General features: G+C 43.1%; 1 protein-coding gene across 1 annotated transcript in view; it reads left to right on the top strand.

Moving 5' to 3' along the window:
* Positions 1–23,458, top strand: part of LOC144933729 (ATP-binding cassette sub-family C member 9-like) — a 91,507-nt gene that overhangs the window by 55,366 nt on the left and 12,683 nt on the right. Inside the window, exons 32-36 of the mRNA XM_078858798.1 lie at positions 7,228–7,358; positions 10,429–10,507; positions 16,711–16,819; positions 20,109–20,212; positions 22,466–22,599. Of these exons, the coding sequence (XP_078714924.1) occupies positions 7,228–7,358; positions 10,429–10,507; positions 16,711–16,819; positions 20,109–20,212; positions 22,466–22,599 (557 nt within the window). The remainder of the gene's footprint in view (positions 1–7,227; positions 7,359–10,428; positions 10,508–16,710; positions 16,820–20,108; positions 20,213–22,465; positions 22,600–23,458) is intronic.

Here is a 23,458-nt window from a genome sequence, read left to right as displayed (position 1 = left end):
ATTCTATATTTATTTAAAGTTGCGCATTTTGATGTGACGTCACATTTCCCAACCCCCCCCCCCCCCTCTCGTCACACTTCGTCACAAAAATCTGACCCCCCCCGCCCCCCTAGGTGCGTGACGTCATTTATGGACGGCCCCTGTGTTGCGATAAGCTAATCAGTCATTCGTGAACTTGTATTCATGTCGATATACCCAGTGACCTCGGTTCCATGTCTGGCCAACGCCAGCAACTGACTAGTGTGGTGAAGTATGACTAGTGTGGTGAAGTATGGTTAAGCAACTGACACATCATGGGGAGGCCTTCATCCAACGGTGGATTGACAAAGAGGTCAACATTTAAATTATCTTTTACCAAATTAGATGTCCACAAGTAACAATCACACTCGTTTTCAAGAAAGAGTTATTAATCGTTTGCACAAGCGAAACGGATAATTGCAGTTTGACATTTGATTCGTTTGTCTGGCTTTGCATTAGTTTAATGTACATTTGTTGTCATATCTATTAAGTTTCACGTTCGGGGTTTCTTTTGTAGCAAAACGTTGTGCATTTCTATTTTTTGTGTATGTTGTTACATTCACTCTGTTCTTTTCACTGCTCCATGGCCCTCTAATAAACTATAAATGTCAATGCATAAATAGTGCATTCTAGAATAATACGCCCGATAAATAAAATGAGTATATATATTTTTTTACATCCAAGATTTTGTGCCCTTTGCATAGACACTTTCGACACACACTGAACATCCGGTAAAGCAATTCGTCACAGCGAGAAATAACAGTTGCTGACTCTTCCTCTTTCTCATTCAAGGGGAAAATAGTTTTATTACAATTTCCGATATAACACCTATACAGGCTGCCCCAAAACCGTATTATCGCCTTGCCTCCTGGGAAACTCAAAGCTTAAACCGTAAGGGTAAAGAGAATCAGAGCTCAAATGAATTGAACATTTAAAGAGCACACAAATGTCAACGGCATACCTTCACAGGTGGCATCTGTATGGAAAGTAAGAGTTGTCGAGGCTCCGAGGCTTGACTAAAAAAAAATCCAAAGCAACAAAAAGGACACCACTGTGTCGGTGTTGGTGGGTGTGCCGTATCGCTCCGCTATGTCGTGGGCTTGCACTGAATTGTCCGGGGGGAAATAAACGTTCACATGTTCTTATATAACAGCTGTAGACAACCCCTATGCACGTGTTATATACTCTATACGAAAGCCTTCTTTGGGAACTAGAATGTTCATATCCTGAAGGAGCTCTCGGCGCGTGGGGCGAAATGTCAGAACATTGTTTCCGAGCAGCATAGGGTACGACCCGGGAACACATCGGGGAGCTGAAGAGGATGGCTACACCTTAGTAGGGAGTGACGCGTATGGCACCCACATTTATACTATATATGCTGCCTGAAATATTGAATTCTAGATTTGAAGCTTTCGTGACTGCAAGGATTCATACTCTTAGGTTTTTTTTTCTGGAAAGTCACGTAGGTAAAAATAAATAATGAAATAATAATAGAAATAAAATTCTAATAATAGAAATTAAATATAAAAATTGAATTTCTATTATTGTTATTTTATTATGTATTTTTAACTACGTGACTTTACCGAAAAAAACCTAGAGTATGAAATATTGAAGCAAATATTCAATACAAGCAAATGGAACCTATTGCCACAGGGTATTGGATTGGAGAATGAACTATGGGCAGAAATAATGAATTGCATGTGGGGTCTTATACTACAGCCAATTTGGCTGTTGATATCACACGAATGCCGATACATTCACAACTTTTAGATTTAAAGCTTTCGTGACTGCAGGGATTCATCTTCTTGGTTCTTTCGGTAAAGTCACGTAGAAGGGAAATAATAAAATAATAAAAATAAAACATTATAAAATCATTCTCACGACGTTTCGGCCACAACGCAAGCAGCCGTTTTCAGGTGGAGAACAGGTCTGTCGAGAAGGCAGAGTCTGAATGGACAGGTCTGTCGAGAAGGCAGAGTCTGAATGTCCATTCATTCAGACTCTGCCTTCTCGACAGACCTGTTCTCCACCTGAAGACGGCTGCTTGCGTTGTGGCCGAAACGTCGTGAGAATTATTTTATTATGTTTTATTTTTATTATTTTATTATTTTCCTTCTACGTGACTTTACCGAAAGAACCAAGAAGATTCACAACTTTGTCATGTTAAAATGAGGGACAAAGGCACCGACTAATCAGTGCGAATAACAGCATGGCCAATACCTAACATGATCAATGAATCAATTAGACTATTCCAGAGAGATTTACGACACACTAAAAGCTCTAATCAATAAAGGCCTCCTCCAATCAGCAAAGAAATATATTTTACTGCGACAGTCCACTAAAATAAATGCCCGCTTCATCACACAGGGCAAATGAGAGGTGACATTGGTTCCCACTTAACTTCACTCTCGAGCGATGCCAAGCGTGCACAACATGTCAAATGAGAGATGTTAGGGACAAGTCGGTGTCACTACACCGAACGGTGTGCAGAAACTAAAACGAATTTTTTTTTTAATTGGCAATGTTTTAATGCCTGAGGCCGCCAATATATTGCTTACCGCTCCATAACTGGCTCATAAACTGCATCCTCATTAACTCACGTTGAGATTTGCACATCACAAATTGCCCTGAAGTGCTCTGATATAAACGGTAGTTTTACTGGATGTGGCCAGATCACTACACGCATCGTGGTTATTGACCACCAGAGGTGTGGACTCGAGTCATGTGACTTGGACTCGAGTCAGACTCGAGTCATGAATTTGATGACTTGCGACTCGACTTGGACTTGCATAACAATGACTTTGTCCCACCTATGAGATGTGGACTCGAGTCATGTGACTTGGACTCGAGTCAGACTCGAGTCATGAATTTGATGACTTGCGACTCGACTTGGACTTGCATAACAATGACTTTGTCCCACCTCTGTTGACCACCTTTGTGTGCCTGGGTTCAAGCAGCAGAGGCACACCCGTGAAAAATGAACATTGATTTGTGATATTGGTAGAGTGCTTACATGCAGAGAGTTCATGCTCTCCGCCCAGGCGCCAGTGAGGATTTAAACTTTTTCCAAAAAGTGTATGCTCCTCTGTCATAAGCAGCCCTGAGCACAATTTGTGTGACATTTTTAAAAATATATATATTTTTTTCATTTTTGGAATGCACTCCCAAGGATCAGAGGGTTACTTGTCTCTGATCCCCTGATGTTTTCATGACCAGTAGTTCTGTTTGTATTAAAGATCAAACTCTGGCTTCGAGCAGACAACACAGTCCCCAAACATGCGAGCATAATTGTAAAACACCTCTTAATCTCAACTGTGTTTATTTTGGCCAGAAACTCCATGAAGGACAATGTTAAGGTAATGCAACTGTACTTTTGTTGATATTATTTCTTGGATATTTTAAATATATGATAATGTGCACAGCCTAGAATGAAGTGTAACATATTTCCCATCGCGTTATGACCTTGGCGATGTAAATTTGATAGGTCCTTTTAAATAAAGTATTCTACCTACAGAAAATGCAATGCAGTTCCCTTGCCCCATTTGTTGTATAGATATATGACTTGGTATCAGTCGTATATACAAATACGGTTTTCTGGGAATTTCTCTCACTTGATACAGCTATTGTGCTGTGACTGTTCCACCTGAAGACGGAAGCTTGTGTTGCCTCCGAAACGTCGTGATTTTTATTTTATTTTTATTTTACTTTTATTAATTTAAATGTTTTACCTACGTGACTTTACCGAAAAAACCTAAGAATATGAATCCTTGTAGTCACGAAAGCTTCAAATCTAGAATCAGTCGTGTACTTTTATAATGCGATTTGTGCTTGAGTTTAGACCTCTGACATGGACTTTTACAAAAGGCATTGGTGCATTTTCTATTCATTTACTGGAAAATGGGATGCAAATCTACATTTCTGAATGCATTCCTGACCTTATCTTGCATTGTAAAAATTACATTAATAAAAACATGTAACGCATTCCAATGCAGCGGGAGAATAACAACACACGAACGTTCAAATGGAATATTGAACAGGTTTAAATTATGTCGTTGTTGCATTTGGAAATTGAATAAAACATCCCTGTTTCATTATTTAAGAAAGACCTCGAGCAACGGTGCTTGTCTTTTGCGTCCAAAGTCAGCGGGGAGATTGTGTGTCAGCTTTTACCCAGCGCACTCTGTACTCAATCTCACTTGGCAGAGCAGAGAGTTTTCCACTTGAAACCCAGTGAGTTTTGAGCTTAAATTAGACTCCCACCCCCACCCCCGCTCAACAAGCCAATGTCCTTGCACAGGATTTAAGTCATAATACAGGGCACACACACATCACATTGGGATGCCGCCGTGCTGTCATGGTGAGCACACCAGACTTTGTGCCCGGAGGTCGTAACATTCCATGTTCCGGGGGTGGCAGTTGAAGTAGTGTGAACATGAAATCGCCCACCGTCTCTGTCCATCCAGCAGTATTAATAGGTTCACTGGTTAGTCAAATGGCAGTTGGCGTGTGGAAGGGTAAAGTGTGGGTATGCCCATCTCTTCCAAGACATCTGGCCACTGTGGAAAATAGGTCAAATGAAAGCAAAATGTTGGCAATAATTAATGATTTTACCGTGATTCGCAACCACGGTCATACAATCTTGCATGGTGCATCAAAATCAGTTCTCGTGATGTCGAAGCAGTCGACAGACGAATGTTACGAGCATCTGAACACGAAGATTCACAGTCTGTTGCCGTATAGTACCCAACCTGATGACAATGAGCTCCGTGTTCCAAAGGCAGATTTGTCTCCTGTCCTAGACTTGGTCGGATGGTTCCTCGATTCAACGGACCCAAATCAATGGTCAATTTTGAAAAAAAAATTGAAAGTCTGAATAAACCTTCAAATCGTGTCAAACTTGGCAACGGGGTCAATTAAAGACTGACAAAACAGATTTGGATTTAGATTTAAAGCTTTCGTGACTGCAGGGATTCATATTCTTGGTTCTTTCGGTAAAGTCACGTAGAAGGGAAATAATAAAATAATAATAATAAAACAACAAAATTCTCACGACGATTTGGTTATTCAAATTTCGATTCTTAGACTGTTCTATGAGAACCGGTTTATTATGCTGCACCGGTGTACCGCCAATACGTCCAAATGCCCTCTTCTTATGATATACCTTCATGTCCCCCCGCATATGACCCCACCTATGACCCCACTTGAGTGGGGCAGTGAGCCCAAATTTCCCCCCTTTTGTAGGGCACCTGTCGCACCGAGATCGGGCTGCTGCCGTTCGCGTAGTTTCTGTTCCCACTCCCTCCTCCATTCTGTGATCGGCGATTTGTGCCAGGCTCGGCGTTGAGTTGTAATAAAAACTATTGTCAACAATTTAAAGCTCTCTATCCTGGAGGTCTTTCCGCCAGCGGTGGTATGAGCAGGTAATTTCAGGGCGGCACTTTTACCTTTTACGGGTCACGTGACTACATTGAGTGTGATTTGATGATTACATTTTGGCCATGCTACTGAACATGACAACTGTTTGTGAGTCCTACTGTATTGGCATGTAAGTGACACTATATAAAGATACCCTCATTTCTTTTAGAGGGCATGGATTTGGCAGTGTTATATAAACCGAGTTTACAGTCCTGAACAGGAACGTGAAAGCGGTAAATAATGATGGAATACATCCCTATTGGCACTCTCAGTGCTAATTTAAGTGTGCACGTGTACATCTACAGCCTCTTTATCAATCCACTGCTGGAATAGTGCCTCTGTATGCCATGCGCAGCATTGGGTATACATGACCATACCTCACCCACACTAGTCAGTGCGAGTCGATAAAGGCGGGGTTCATGGATGCAGGAGCATAGAAGTACAGTAGAACAATGAATGTTGCTGCTGCACTGTCCTCTGCTGCCCACCACTTTCCGCCCCCATCCCCGAGCAACCTTGACTAACCTGCTGTGCGTGGTGGTCACCCATCTAAGCCATATCCAAGCTCAACCCTACCTAGCTTCCGAGATTTGACGCGATCAGAGACATTAAGGGTGATTTGGTCAAAGGTGTACAATACGAACACTGCCGAAATATCAACCGTTGTTTCAAGAGAAAAAAAAACTTTTACTCGTTCCAAAATAACTTATACTTCTTTTTTCCTTAGCAATGTGAGTGCTGCAGTGCACGTTCAGCTGCCATGGAGCCAGCAGAACTGTGGCTCAGTAAAACAAAGGCGCTTGCCTTCGCGTTCTCATCACTGGGAGTACCCATGGCATTCGAGGGCAATTCTGCTCTGTGCTGTATTCTACTGCCGCTGTGTACGTTATGTATGGCCAAATCACCCAGAGATCACCCGATCGCATGAAATACAGGAACGTAAGCAGGGATGTTGGCTGAAAAGTTGTGCGATGGACGCGTGACCACCATGCGTACAATAGGTGTTGCTGGCTTTGTTGGGTGCTGCAGAGGGCAGTGTAATCAAAATCCATTATTCTATTGCTCCTCGCCTTTTCCAACCTGGACTGACCAGTGCAGTGAAGTATGGTCAATTGACCCCTTGAACCTGTAGGATATAGGGAGGCCCCTCATTTAGCAGTAGATTGATAAAAGTCAAGATAGGGTCATACCTGTTTCAAAATTGCCCTCGTTCTACGGCTCTTGCTAAGCACAGGAGCATAGTTCTCCGGAATTAAGTTCATCTGGGTCTGTCCAGGTTATACTTCTTCTCCCAGAACACCACATCCAGTATACTTCTCATTATAGCTGTTGCTAATGGTCAAATTCCACCTTCAGTTATACCAGTGACCTGGAAAATATATCCACAAAGAAATTAACCTCTGGCTGTGCCACCGTGGGTCTGATAGTCGCAAGATGTTAACTACCTCGCCTGGTATACGTGAGGTTGTGGGTTCTATCCCGACCCTGATGCCTGTATATTTGGAAGTTGCGTGGCTCTCTCCCCGTAGTTGCGTAGATTTTTACCTCGGTCCTCCGGTTTTTCCTTCCACATTTTTTCTTCCACATTTAGAATCAACATGCGATTGGAGTATTTGGCTGCGATACATTTCCACGTGATAAGCCACTTCGTTGAGCTATCATTTGTGGCCGTGTCTCTTCTGTAAAAAATATCTATATAGCTCAGTGGGCCTTATCTGGTAAAAAAAAAAAAAGTTTAGTTTATCATTGATGTATGAAACCTGGCAGCTGAGTTCAAGCCGTCCCTTGTTGCAGACCCGCACGCCGTGCCAGAGGACTGGCCACACCGTGGGGAGATCAAGATCAATCGGCTGTCCGCTCGCTATGATGCCTCCCTCAAGCCTGTCCTCAAGAACCTCAGCTCAGTCATCCAGCCAGGGCAGAAGGTGAGCGAGCGTCACACCATGTGTGAATTCACACTCACCACCGATTATATTTAAATACTCTCACAGACACCCTGTAGCTGACCTTGTCGACAACGGAGGGGGTGGCGTGACGCCGTCAATGTTAAACAAACGTCAAATGAATGTTGAATGCTCAACGGAATAAACAATGATAGGATGTACTTTTGTCTATCACCCTTTCTCCTCAAGCTACCCCCGCCCCCCCCCCCCCCGCTATGTATATGAGGAAAGGTTGAATATAGTTATGGGTTTCAATTTAAAGCTTTCGTGACTGCAGGGATTCATCAGGGAAATAATAAAATAATACAATTTTAACACAATAAAAACATTTAATTTTATTACTTCTACGTGACTTTACCGAAAGAACCAAGAAGATGGTTATGGGTGTTCGTTGAAGTGACGTGGCGAACTTTTAAGAGAATCTGCCACTGTTTTGAAACCTGCGCTGGGGCTTCGGCACCAGCGTTTTCGCAGTAACATGCACAGTACGCACCAGTGAGTTCTCATTACCGGTGCGAAACTTAACACGTTTCGTCGCCGGTAATATTCTATTTTAATACTGACATTGAAAGGTAAAACAAAATCTATTAAAGGGCAATGTAAATGGGAACATTTTCATTAAAAAAAATTTGAACGTGAACTCATCTGCAATTGAGAATTCAGTTATTAACTCTGTAGCAGAAGCGTCTCAGCAGTCTATCCTATTACAATAATGTAATTCAGTTTTACGGCACATGATTCGTATTAGCGTTACACTGATTTCCGCCGAAACATCTTAAATACAACGAATAATAATGACAAGATCAGTGTGCAGCACTGGTGCCTCTTACAGCAGTGACAAGTACAAAAAGAGTCCCCCCCCCCCGCACATGTAACATACCGAGGTCATGTGGGGAGTGTGGACTCCAAGGCACGCATGCATGCGCGCCACCTCCAGCTGCGAGACTTGCGATGCAAGCTGCCTCCTACCCCACTCCACGTCCTCAGAAAAGGGTCTTGCGAACCTCCAGATGGACATTTTAGTGCACAGTCAACATTGACAATAGATTTCATTTGAGAACCGCAACAGTGGCCCTTTAAAACGAATGTGAACCCATAGGAGCAGGACGATTGCAAGATGCAGACACACCTCTTAAAACATACGCGCACAAAAGATCCCACACATACCCATTATAATACTGTTGTGGCATGCGCTGTGTAGCGAGCACCTATTAAGATATGCACAGAGCATTAGGGTGTGGTGTGACTGGAACTATGCCCATAAATCGCTGTCTCTTCAGTGAATACATACGTATACAAAAATCCCCCATATAGCCTTTAACAGACTTTTGGGGTAAGGGCTCTGAGTGAGCACCTGTCAAGGCCGGAACGGCACACGATAGGATGGATGACCAGCACCACGCCTGGTCGCCGTTGTATCCCCAGTGGCGATGTTTACACACCGCACCAAGTACTCATTTGTGGCTGAGTCAACCTAGGAGAGGCCCAGAACCAATTTAGATAATCGTCACTGGTGTTTGCGCATGAGCAGGAATCAAGCTCAACTCATAATATAGTTTTTTGGGTCAGATCGCGTTATTTATAATTGTGTCGTAACCCTCCACCACCCGACACGGCCAAACAGTAAAAAATGTGTCACGTTTCCAAAGGACAAATTAATTGACTTTTTTAGCCCACCGTCCTTTGAAAACGTGACACATTTTTTACTGTTTGGCCGTGTCGGGTGGTGGAGGGTTACGACACATTTATAAATAACGCGATCTGACCCAAAAACCTATATTATGAATAACATTTGTCGCGAAAGCCTACGTGTTAAAATAAACTCAACTCACTGGGTTCATAGCGCAGCGCACTAACCACTGCACTACCGCTCCCCACGTACGCACATACACACAAACACATGCACGCATGCTGCTCTTCATACCTAGAGGACATCCCGTGTACTTTGCTGGGTGAAATAATAAACGCAGCACAACCTTCCGGCGTCCGCACCATATAGCCTCTGGTATTTTATTGCAAAGTGCAGCTCTCTGGTGGAATACTGCATCGACTTACCCTTGGCATTATTGAATATTGACGCTTGTTTTCTCAATTCGATCTCTGTGGCCTCTCATATGTTGCTTGCCTTGCTGATATAGAAAAACACTGATAGTGTCTCGCACGATTTTAAACTCTTTTTTCTTTGGGTAACCAGAATGCAGAATGGTGACGGTGCTGTGCATAATATTAAGCAGCTCATATTTAAGCCAGCTGATTAATTCGTCTTCTTGGTTCTTTCGGTAAAGTCACGTAGAAGGGAAATAATAAAATAATAAAAATAAAACATAATAAAATAATTCTCACGACGTTTCGGCCACAACGCAGGCAGCCATCCTCAGGTGAAGACCAGGTCTGTCGGGGAGACAGCGTCTGAACAGACCTGGTCTTCACCTGAGGACGGCTGCTTGCGTAGTGGCCGAAACGTCGTGAGAATTATTTTATTATGTTTTATTTTTATTATTTTATTGTTTCCCTTCTACGTGACTTAACCGAAAGAACCAAGAAGATGAATCCCTGCAGTCACGAAAGCTTTAAATCGTGATTAATTAGTATTTGCATTAATTTAGTTGTTAGGTAATTGATGGTAAGGAAAATTTAAAAATATATATTTACAGCCCTTCCACTGCTGGAGGAAGGCTTCCCCCCAACACGACGTGTCGGTCATTGGGTTTGTTTGAATATATTTCCTCACGTTGGTCAGTGCGGGTTGGTGAAGGTCGTGGCCAAGAATGGTTTAGATGTCGCTCGTCTTTCACGTTAGACGTGGCTGGGAAATGGACGTCGGGTGATTAGGCTCAAGCACATTGGATATTTTATTTGTAACTCTGTACATAAAATATTGCCACTACATATTGTATGTGGTATTATGCAGAACCTTTGTGAAATACGATGGATTGTCGTGAATGTGAAAAGTGTAATTGGGATCACTGGACACTCACAAATTTGAACTGAGTTATCTATTGTATAGTGTATAATCCGTCCGTGATGAAAATGTGTTTTTTTTCTAATCCAGGTTGGGATTTGTGGGCGGACCGGCAGCGGCAAGTCCTCTCTGTCGCTGGCTCTCTTCCGAATGCTGGATATCTTTGACGGTGAGAGGTGACCCATATCACCGTTATTATCAGCCTCTCTCTGACGACTTCTGCAAATGTCTCCGTGTTCCACGTGTCCACCTCTGTATTTAGTCTTCGTGGCTTATAGCACGGCCAATGTGTGTTCAGAGGGAAGCCGACTTGAAATTACTTTGGACTCTCCTCCATCCATATGCAGCAGCTCTTGCTGAGTCGTATCCAGATCAATATGTGACTGCTCACAGAGTCTTGAGGAAACCTTAAAAGCAACTGAAAATGCCTTGCCCAGTGGGCATGAAATAACATTATCTGCCACTGCTTGCATGACTACATAGCGGGCTTTAAAACATAAAACATTTGTTTTGTTCCATTATTAAATTGATCTCAAAGGAGAGACACGCAAACAATAGGTGACCCAGTAAAGCACTGAGCCAGTGTAAAGGTTAGCCGTGCACCGTGGGTAATGTGAACACGATAGACACACGTCACGAAGCATAACAATAACGGCCTGTCATGTGGCAATCGCAAACCCAATTCCATTCTCAGCTTGCCACGCATTCTCGCTTCGACTATGCACAATTTGGACTAGGAAATTGGAACCCTTTTAAAATATATATAACGAGTCGGTGGGTGACAGCAGCACGCCCGGCCGCCTCTATCTCCCCAGTGGCAATGTTCACACACCACAGCAGTTACTCGTTTGAGGCTGAGTCGACCTAGGGGAGGCCCAGGACCGGTTCAAATAATCGTCACTGGTGGTGGCCGTGAGCGGGAATCGAACTCGGGTCGCCGGGTTTGTAGTGCAGCGCGCTAACCACTACACTACAATGCGTTACGCTTCCACATGCGTGGGTCACGTGACAGATTTGACGTCACAGCCGTGCAAAAAATGTATGCATTATTGAGCTCCCCCCCCCAAAACTAAAGTGTATTTTGAAATCCTTTATATTAAGTTCACTTGCTTGCTTGCTTGCTTACCACCGTGCAAATCTTTCGGTCGTTTTTTAACCCACTTCCCGTGATCCAATCGAGCTGACATTTTGCACACAGACTCGTTGTGCGTGACAATGTATTTTCGTGAAATTTTTTTTCCAAAATTTTACACTTTTTAGGATTTTTTTTTATATTTAATTACCAATTGCTTAATGGTGGCAGCCATTCATCTGACCCATAGGTGGCAGCCATCTCAAGCCAGAGGACGAGAGGGCTCTAGCCGCCACGCATATAAAGAATTTATAGTGAAAAACTTTGTTTTTACGGGTTAATTTTTTATAATTTTTGCATGGTGTACAGTCTGGAAAGTACCCACATGGCAAATTTGCAGTTTGTTGCATGTCGGGAAGTACGCTAAACATTTTGAACAGACACATATTCACAACTTTGCCTTTTATATATATGGAGATTATAAAGTATAAACTCGATTGAAGGTCTAAAAAAAAGAATAGTTGTGTAAAAATTCACCCTTCCCCAGCGGCTTCATGGATTGTCGTGAATCAGGGTTGTGATTTAATTCACGAACTAAGTGTTTAACATTATGCCACCTATGGCATATTCAGGGGTTACTAGACCCCATTACATACAACATGTATAAATCTACACACATTGATTCTTACACGCATGATTAATTGCATGTATCGTGAGCTTAAGTATCAATGTTAATATTGATGCATCATTACGCCATCATAAACAAGCTCACCTTTTGTCAAATGCTTCGATTTTGTCATCACCAGTTGTTCACAATTTGAGTTCCCGTATTCTTCGATTTATAAGGGAAATTTTCCCTTCTGTATTAAACATCAAGAGTTGTTGGTGCATCTTATTATCCAGTGTGCGTGCAGAAAATTACATTTACATAAGTTTATTGAGACTGGGCACAAATTTCAGGTGCATCTTATTTTTCCAGCCTATCTTAAAATCTGGATAACATGGTATTTAAATGGTACAACTATGTTACCATTTTATTTTAAGGTTTATATTTATGCACATGTACTCTTTATTATGTAATGATATATCAGTCGTACATTGCAGCTTGTGTTACATGCCTTATGGACATTGATTTTATCAGGGCTCTGAGTCACAAATTGGTGAGCTCAGCTTTTGAAGGCGGTTGATTAATGAGTGGTCAGTGCGTCACGCGTAAGAAAAAGTGAAAACTAAAGGCACCAGTTTGTATTTTAAAGGAAATCGTCAAGATGTATTTTACCTCTCTGCCTCTTAAACGTCGGTTTGTTATTTCCTATAACCGTTCTGTTTAGTGGGCAAAACGGGATTTCGATTGATTTTATTTACTCTTTGAAATTGCTTCTTACATCAATGCTCTCTCCACTGTGACCGGCTTTGGTTTACGTTTTAAAAACGAGATGTATCTTTCGACCAGAAATTACATTATGGTATTTTATTTATTACTCGTTCATAAGGCCTGTCTTCGTCAGACTAAAGTTTTCTAAAAATATAATAAGTAAGCTGATATGATCAGACACTAACAACTACTACAAAAATGTGTAGTTTTTCACAAAAAACACAAATTGTTGACGACTTGATTCAACTTCTTATAGTGAAAGACATTCCCATCAGAAACCACTTAATTTTTTTATGAGAAAGAACAAAATTGTATGAACGTAATACTCTATGAGGGGAAACTAATATCTTTTACCGTTTTCGAATTATTCTGATTTGAACATCATAAAATGTGTATTTTTTCATTTAAACCCACTTTAATCCGAAATATCTCAAAAACAATAAAAGATAGAACAATGATTATCGCTTTCATTGTATTTGCTGTTTAACGTTCTATTAAACTGAAATGACGCAATGTTATATTTTGAACGCTTTCTGAATGGCACGCACAAATATGTTTATGGGGCATTTAAAATCGAGATTTGGGGGCCTTCAAATACAAATCTTGGATTTTCATATTTTTCCTGTTGTTTGTGTCCTAAAAGCTACTTATGTACCACATTTCAGCTTTCTACCTTGTCGGGAAGTACCCTGGAGGTTTTTGAGACATACAAATGAAGGTCTTTATTTATAAAGATTTTTATCATAGTTACTGGGCAACAGAGCCCACAGACCAAAATGCCAGGCTTCCAGCAACAAACAGCACTCTTAATGTTGTAATAGATAACAGTTGACTACTATTCTAGAATTAAGCAAGGTTATGAGAATTTAGGAAACGAGATGATGGGAGAAGGCACTCCCCAAGTGGAGCAGCAGAGAGAGAGAAGCATTGTGGTCTACACAGTGGCTGAACAATCAGTCAGTCTGACATGCGGGGGTTCTGAACATGGGTGGAGGCGAATATGACATTACTGAAAATTTCCATTGTTTATTTTATTGTGTTCGGATATATCAAGAATGTTACAAGTGGGTCATAATTAGCATTTTCTACCTTCCCAAATACTTTTAAAATGAACCTGATTTATTAAAAGTATAGGTTTATATCTTTTTCACGTTCTCACAGGCAAGATTCCAAAATCTGGTTTAAAGAAACCCAACCTTTTTTCCCCCTTCAGTTGTGTAACACTGTAACTAATACATCAAGTGACATTGACTCTCCCTTGCATAACAATAACATGTTATCGATGTGCTTGCTGCTCTTAAAATAAATAAATAACCTACAGCTCATTACATCTAGCAGAAGGTCATCGAATCTACTGCCTTATCGCTCTAAATGCAAGCACCGCTGCCACAACTGTTTGGGCTAATTTTATGGGACACAGTATTTGCATTTTTACCCGCAGAGGATTTCAGTGGATGGACGTTACGATTACTCGCAACAGACCGTTGGTTACGGATGTTCTTTAATGCATGTTCTTTGCATGAGTAATCAGTGCGTCGGGCGCATTTTCCTTGTTGGATTAGGATCAGGCCATATGGAATCCATTCGCCTGCATTAATCACGGTAGGCTGTTCGCTTTGACTGCGGTAACAATTCAGTGTCAACTCGACACGCAAGCAGCAGGCACGCAATGCATTTCGTGGCTCGGTAATTGCTGTAATTACATCAACAAAGGCGTTGTGTAACTCTTGGCACCAGGCTGGACTTGCTCATCAGAGGTCGCCGGTTCATTTCGATCTCCCGACACGGGAGTAGAAACAAGGGGCAAGTTTCTTTTTCCCCTCCCCCCTCCCCCTAACAGTATAAATTGGTACACCACAGTCAGATGATCGGCAGTGCACGTGTGGTGGCATAAATTGCCGGTAATCCAACCTCTTCCAAGATGTCTAGATAGTGTGGAAGAGTGGGAGAAAAATATCCTTTAGATGGGCTCTCTTGGGGGGCTTCCTCTAGCGGAGGTCTTTCTGCAAGTAAATGGCGTGTACTTTTACCTTCTACAACGTCTCAAGGCCATTCCCAACTCTGACCAGAGTGAACATTTTATTGCCAATTGGGTACGTGTGAAGTATTGGAAAATGACGGCAGGAAACTACTTGACGGGAACACACTTCTTTTATTAACTCTTGACTTGTAACAATACAACGCGTGGCCTCTCTTCTTCACAATGCGGTCACCATACAACGGTACAACTCGTGACCTCTTCTTCTTCACCCTACGCTTCTCTTGACTCTCTGGATTCTGTGCTGCTGGCTCTCTGTGCCTCGTGTAGACTCCGCGCCTCGGCTACACTCTTCTCTCGCCTCGTGTAGACTCTGCGCCTCTGCTACACTCTCCACTCGCCTCGTGTAGACTTTGCATCTCTCTCTCTGGCTACACCGTATGCATACTCGGCTCGTGTAGACCTTCCTCTCTCTCTGGCTACACCGTATGCATACTCGGCTCGTGTAGACCTTTCTCTCTCTCTGGCTACACACTATACATCACTCAGCTCGTGTAGACCGTTCTCTCTCTCTGGCTACACACTATACAGTACTCAGCTCGTGTAGACCGTTCTCTCTCTCTGGCTACACACTTATACCTTACTCTCCTCTACTCTCCATTACTCTCCTCCCCGGGCTCTATCTCTGCACCTTCGTCTTCATTCTTAGATGGTTCCACTTCTGCCCCCTGCTCCTCTGTGCATCACCTTATATACCTCTTCTTCCCGGGAGACGGAGCGGATGCGGACCTCAACGTCGGCACCGCTCCTCAGTTACCCAATCCCCACGCGCTATCCCTACGATCCGGTTCCGCTCAGCGCGTGTTTCCACTCCCCGACCAATCCCACCGCGCTGCTACCCGATCACTCCCTCTGGGCGCGTCACCGGCACACAGCCAATCAGCAGCACTACCCCCACCCGCGCACTGACGCCTGCTCCTCCCCGTCAGCGCGCGTCACCACACACACACCCGTACATACGCGCTGGCACACGACATATACACCCAGCGCGTATCACCACTACACGTGTACCAATGGCAAGCAATAGCTGCTGAACGACGTAATGATACAATCAGAATCGGAATATATATTTATCCTGCAAGAATCTGATGAGCTTTCGATTTAAAGCTTTCGTGACTGCAAGGATTCATCTTCTTGGTTCTTTCGGTAAAGTCACGTAGAAGGGAAGTAATAAAATAATAACTTATGTTTTATTTTTATTATTTTATTACTTCCCTTCTACGTGACTTTACCGAAAGAACCAAGAAGATGAATCTGATGAGCTTTAAAGATTTTTTTCACAGTTGCCCAGTAGGGGCAGGTAAGAAGGTTATGACAACAAACGGTACAAAAACACGATAGGGAGTGCAAAGTACAAAAAAGATAAACAAATCACCCAAACACATGGAAATAAAACGAAACCATCCCCACCCTATAGTAATAGGTTTTTACCCTTTCAACTGGTACAAAAACTGACACCTTTATACAAGGCATCATGTTTGCAATAACCACAACACAAGCAGTCAAAATGAAAACAAAAAGAAACAACTCTGATGATGATAATGATTATAGTAGGGAAATGAATGTCCTTGAAATTGATTGGTCCACACCCGAGACAGCTTTTCTTAGAGCCCAGCCTCCATTGGTGTTGGACCAGATGACGCCAAAAGGCGTACAACTCAAAAACAGTACACTATCAGAGTGTGCCTTGTATAAAGGTGTCAGTTTTTGTACCAGTTGAAAGGGTAAAACCCTATCACTATATTTTGCCACTGGTAAAGGAGATGTCTCATAGTGTAAATACATCCCTACCCTATCAGGCAAAGCCCAATGAACGCTGCAGGGGCAAAAGTAAGACATCGCAGGGCTGCACCTTCACGTAAACAAATTCTTCCGCTTCTTCCGCAGGAAGCATCACCATCGACGATGTCGACATTTCCAAGATTCCGCTTTCCCTGCTACGCTCGAGGCTTTCCATCATCCTGCAGGACCCCGTGCTGTTCAGCGGCTCGATACGGTGCGTGCGTGTGCGTGCGCGCACGCTCGCTCGCTCGCCCCCAACCCCCCCACCCTCTCCCACTCCCCCTCCCTGGGGGACAGCTTCCTGAACGCGGTGAAATTCTCATTACATCACAGCGATCCAGTTCGTACAGCCCTTCGTGTAACCTCACACAAAAATAAAATACCAGGCACCCGAATGCTTTTCCTTCGCAACGCATAATGTTACGCAACGTTTGTCTCGTATATATTTTTTCATCGTTATCGCCATCGGTGATTCCTGGATTTTTCTGTTTCGTGTAGTCACTTTAAGATGTTTCTTGTTCATGTTTTTGTTTGTTGCGTTTGCACCCGAGTCAAGAGCCGCATGGCTCGCAGGGTTATTCCTAATAAATGAAACTGAAAATGTCCACTGCTCCATGAAAGCTTCTCCAAGTTGTTGCCATCTCTCAAGGTCCTGTGATGTAACAATCCATCTAACGCATGCACAGGAGCTGATAGCATCACTCACCCTCTTGGCTGTGTTCCTTCCTATGGCTATCACTCCATCCCGAGTCGAGCACCACTGGCCACCGTCCTTTCTCGTGCCATATCCTGCACAGGTCCTTCACGTAAATAATAAAAAAAAAAATACTTGCGTATGCGAAATAATCCACGTGTTCCGCTTCTGTTTCAGTGCAATTGCAAGCATGCACCTCGAACTGCTTTCTAACGCACTTTTCCACTTGAGTTTGGTTTTCATTTTCAGTGCCCAAGTTTCTGATTCTCATTCTGTACGCAAACCACAGGATGTCTTTTTTCGTAGAGATATGCCGTAGTAATTATAGTAGGGAAATGAATGCTTAATATTATGCAGTATATGTCCGGTTTTAATTTGAAAATAATTCGATATAGGAGATATAATCCGTATATAATGACAACATGGAGGGGTGCTGCTTGAGAAGTGAGGCCCAATCTTTATTCATCTTCATGTGGGAGATTATTAACTATGCCATCAGAACTGATGGAGCGGCTCGCACAATGTGCCATTGATCCAGAGGAACTATGTTCAGTTCCCGGCCATGGCTAACGTCAGTGGGGCCCTTCCAATTCACCAACCCACATTGGCCATCACGGTGAGGTATGTTTATGCAATGACTGAACACGGCATGGGGAGGCCTCAATCCAGCAGTTGATTGTGTCCGTCGTGCAGGGAGGGGCTGGGTGGGGAGAGAGGGGCTGGGTGGGGAGGGGAGGGTGGGGAGTGGCTGGGTGGGGAGGGGCTGGGTGGGGAGGGTGGGGAGGGGCTGAGTGGGGAGGGTGGGGCTGGGTGGGGAGGGGCTGGTCACCCCGTGGTGCCCTTATAAAACTCAACGTTTAACCTACTCACGCCGGCTTGTGCCCGCCCTCACAGTCAGGTATATTTGCGGAATACACCACGCCGCTGTTGACCCTGGCCATTGACCGAGCAACCCAATGTTCCTACCAGCTCCCTCCGCAGGACAATGTGTTAATTATCATGACTACTACTTTTTATGCATTGGTGTCTCAGGAGGAGGGGGCGTAGCTCCCCATACCCTCTTCCCCCACCCCCACCCCTCACCTGAAATCTTTAGACAGCTATTGTATATCATGTGCGATCAATTTTGTGTCCCAAAATGATTTGCCCACTCCGAAACATTTGGCTGGGTGTGCCAATGTCCTGAATATCGTTGGAGAGATTAATTTTTGGTTTTTGAAATGATATTACGTTTTTTTTCTTCGTAAATACGGTAATCTTTGTGTGTTTGTGTTTGTGCGTGCTGCATTTGTGTTGTCCTTTCCCCGATTAGCACGGTTGGCTACGTATGGTTCGAAAGAAGTTTAACACACGTACATACATTGTGTGCATGTACACTCTCGCGTGTTCGCGTGTGCATCACATTCGTCAGCCTAGCCACATCTCAACGAAGGAATCACCTTTAAATTGCTATATTGCAATTTACAGCATTGCCATTGATTAAATGCACACGCCTCACCTAATGGAGCAATGGCAGAGCAGGCAATATTAATGAAACATATTTCAGAATGTACAATTTTCGTATAGATATTCTCATTAAATGCACATGCATACATCACTTACGTCATTTGTTTGTGTGTATTGCTGTGTGCAAGTTTGTGTCTTTATGTGTCTTTGTGTTGTGTGGGAAGGAGTTGTGTTGCAGTTTGTGCACTGCCTACAAACCCAGAGACCTGAGTTCGAATTCCGCTCATAAGCAAAATATCTGAAACAGTTTTGGGCCTCCTTTAGGTCGACTTGACCTTAAATAAGTACATGGTCATCAGCACTAGAGAAACATAAGTGGTCGGTCAGTCATGGTCCATGTTCGCCACACCACCCCCTGTGTGTCGCGCCAGTCGATTAGAATGGCGCTCTATTACAGCGCTTGTCCCAACAGCCTAAGTAGGCGACGCAGGGGATCTTTTGTGTGTGTGTGTGTGTATGGGTGTGTTTGTAAACATGAATATGTTGGTGTTAGCTGGTAATCGCATGCATTAATGAGGATATTTTCTGGGCTGGGCAAGCTGGAGGAACATGCCAATGCTAAGATGCAGTGTATTGCCCTTGTAACCCTGGCGGCTGATATTTACCATAGGAACAAGTTAATCAATTATTCATTTTCAAAAGCTCCACAGAGGTGGCACGAATCCCCGTAATTAACGGTTTCCTTTGTTGGTTTGGTTGGTAATTAACTAAGTCCAAATTGAAATTGTGATGTTGCTAGAACTGGACATGTGTCCATTTGTTTGTTCTTTGTGATTGCTGAAAATCCATCCCATGGTTTCTCCCCTCAATGAAGGCATTTTAAAATAAAACAACATAGCACCACACATTTACGTCCACCACGACGCAGGATGTGCTGGGTGGAGGGAGGAGGCTGAATGCCCCCCCCCCCCCCCCCAATAAAGGCTCAGGCGTCCTTCTAAATTCAATATTCTACCAAAATGTCCAGCTTAGCAATGGGCATCCGCAGCCTTTACTCGTAACACAGGAGGTGAGAGAGTTAGACCAGAATGTACAAAAGACAAGAAAACAGATCATATCGTTCCTCAGTCTTTTCAGTGTTTTTATATTAGTTTCACATTTGTTTAACATTGCATGTTCCCACTGTGTGTGATGAATGCCCTCTTTTAAACAAAATCGGGCTGCTGTTTTTTTGCCGGCTGCACCTTTACACCCCGCAGAATAACTGGCTTCCTGCGAGTGTCCGTGTCACAGTGTAATTCTTGAGGTCGTTTTCCTAAAATCCCTTCCTAATTGCAGGATGATGAATCTCTTGGCACCCCAGGTTTAATCTGGACCCCGAGGCTCGCAGCACGGACTCCATGCTTTGGGATGCTCTGGAGATTGCTCAGCTCAAGTGTGTGGTGAAGGCACTGCCGGGAGGGCTGGGTAAGGCTTCACAACCGCACGGAACCTCTGGCCAGGGTTCACATTAGAGCTGAGCGACCCAATCGTTTAAGTAAGCTATTACTCGGCCCAGTTACTCAAATAATTGGATATCACGAACATACATAGTTGGGGGAAAAAACCCTCCATCTTGTTTCCACGTGTGCCGCTAATTTAAAGGGGAGGTGATGGACGGGGATTGCTGATATCATCGGCATCATCAGCCTCATCACATCGGGCGTGGCTTGTAGGAGGTTTCCCACCTTCAGGTGGCAGGTTGTGGGGACAGTCGCCATGTTTCAAGGGTCCAAATACATTCACCACCAAAAAATTGGCAATGACAATTTTCAGTAAATTAATTGACTAAATTGACTAATTGTTCCAGCTCCAGTTGTCATCACTTCCCAGACCTAGAGAGCCTTCTAAAGGCCAGGAGAAGCTCATGCATTCTCATTGACATCCTTACTAGCCCCTATGACGTATCCATCACACGAGGTTTTCAGTGACATAGTGGCCATACCTCCAATGGCCCACGGCAGCATAGAGCAGTGTTCTCTGCTGTTCAGAGTGATGATGGAAGCCAGGTCGCAATCCCGAAGAGGATAGCGACAATTCATGGATTATCAGTTAAACTCAATGCATGTAATTGTGTATGTTAGATGAATTTACTATTTATTCCAATGATACAAACGTGCTATGCAATTACTACCACTGCATGGCTTTTAGTTGTGTAGAGTACAGCTCCCTGGGCTCCCAGCACGTGAAGTGAAACGTAGTAAGCTGTCGAATAACACGTGGTACAACCAGAAAACTCATCAGAGAATGTATGCAATTACAATTTTTATAAAAACACATTCGTCAGTTTCAGCATGTTAAAGTAAAATAATATACAATAAATTTCGATTTAAAGCTTTCGTGACTGCAGGGATTAATATTCTTGGTTCTTTCGGTAAAGTCACGTAGAAGGGAAATAATAAAATAATAAATAAAACATTATTAAATAACATTTTCACGACGTTTCGGCCACAACGCAAGCAGCCGTCCTCAGGTGAAAAACCTCAGGTGAAAAACCTGAGGACGGCTGCTTGCATTGTGGCCGAAACGCCGTGAGCATTTTATTGTTTTATTTTTATTATTTTATTATTTCCCTTCTACGTGACTTTACCGAAAGAACCAAGAATATAATATACAATAGGCAATATTTCGGGCAATGGCCCTTTTTCATAGAATATAAATTGCAATGAAATTTAGATAAAGGAAGCAAACGAGACTGTCCAAATAATATGAACCAGATGAGACCCTGAAGTGAAGAGACAAATTTGAAACTTGGGTGAAATCACGACCCCCACATCATGGGCCTCCAAGCGGACCCTGCCCATGTTAGTCGCGTGTCCTTCCCATCCCAGGCCTGGTTCCCAACAGGAAGGGCAACGCGACTGCCTACAGCCCCATGGGACCATAGAGAAGGGTTGACAAATGTGGTGCTGGTACTGCTTGTATGTGTGTAGGTTATGTTATCAGTAAAAGAAACAGCTTTTATTTTGTGAATGAGGAAGAGTAGCAAATGGGAATGCATATATTTAAAATAACTTTACCATTATTTTCGCTTAACCACCACTGTCTCATATGTGAAGATTGTTTGAGTAGAGTAATCTCAACCCATGTTTCTATAATCCTGGCAACAGGATGTATGAAATAAAATTGGAAATTGAAAAAAAAATGATCTTACAGTTCGTGTATAAATGAATAGATTCAAAATATATGTAAATCATTGATGGTCTTTGTGTTATCCCCAGTAAATCCTCTTGTGTTTTTTAATCCACGATTGTCTTCCATGCACTGCGAGATCACATTGTGTGAGATCACATTCCTTTATAGATATCATTAAATGCATTCCAATCATATGACACTTTGTAAAGTAAGGCTCGTTATTAAAAACCCTCTTTCTTGAAGCAAAGCTATCGAAATTGTAATGATATGAAACCTTACTCTCAAAGGCCAATTACCCAGACACACCATTATCTGGACTCCATTTACCCATCATAAATCACCTGGGCCAGCCTTGTCACATTCGAACAAGTAGCTCGCTCATTAAACTTCCCCCGCTTGACACATAAGACATTTGGGATTAAAAAAAAATTATCACTTGTACGCGCATCGAGCGAGTAGTGGCGGCAGCAGCAGTGGCAGAGGTGAGAAACGGGGATGGTGACGAAGCAGTTAACGCGGCACCTAATCAGGCTTCCGTCTGCTCAGACGCCACGGTGAGGGAAGGCGGAGAGAACTTCAGCGTGGGACAGCGGCAGCTGTTCTGCCTGGCCCGGGCCTTCGTGAGGCGGACTGCCGTCCTCATCATGGACGAGGCCACAGCAGCGCTCGACATGGCCACGGTGAGCAACGCTGATCTTTCATCGATCCAACCGGGCCTTTCGTTCTGCATCTTGCGCTTCTGCTGTGCCTCGTACAGTTACACACAAGAATTGTATCTTACTACCAGGGGACTTTTTAATGGGTTTTTTTTTTACTTTAGGGTTTTCTGGATATGTGCTTGCATTAACAGCAAGAAAATAGTACAGCTGTAAAAAAAACATACAGTTAAAGACAACAGAGTAATTTGAAGCTGCCTTAAAATTACTAAAGGCATGTGTCGTGACAGAATGTGTCACATACATGCAGTCGTCTTACCAAAGTAGCACGCATTGGAAATCCAGCTGAATAACAATATCATAGACACAGAGCTTAATCATAATCTCATAACTATTACACACTGCTGCTCATATTGACAAAAAAAAAGAGAAGAGCCATCCTTCTAGAATCGCCCAAAAACCCAGAGAGACAAATATAGTAAAAAAAACTCTCTCCAAAACACAAGTAGGAAAGGCAAATCAAAGGGTAATGAATTAACCACAGCGTTCAGCAAGCTTACACTTGCGTATAATGAGCTGTGCCATCATGCTTGAATAAGTGCGTGCTGGAGCATAGATAAGCAGGATCATGAGTAGGGGTGGAACACTGAATCGATGCGTCGACTAATAATGAATAATGTGCATTAATGAGCTTATGAAACAAAGCACTGAATTGCATTCATAAGCATTGATAAGCATTGAGCAAATCTGTCTGTCCGCCTGATGATGCTCGTTGTAATTACTGGCAAAACGTCGTACTCAGATTGTAAATGTTGTGGGTTTGCTCTCCAACACACCGGTGTGCTGTACTAGTAACGAATTGGAATGTTCTGTTTACGTGACA

This window comes from Lampetra fluviatilis, chromosome 8, assembly GCF_964198595.1.
Source record: "Lampetra fluviatilis chromosome 8, kcLamFluv1.1, whole genome shotgun sequence".
Lineage (NCBI taxonomy): Eukaryota > Metazoa > Chordata > Hyperoartia > Petromyzontiformes > Petromyzontidae > Lampetra > Lampetra fluviatilis.
Note: the sequence above shows the minus strand (reverse complement) of the source record. Positions and strands in the feature narration are given on the sequence as shown.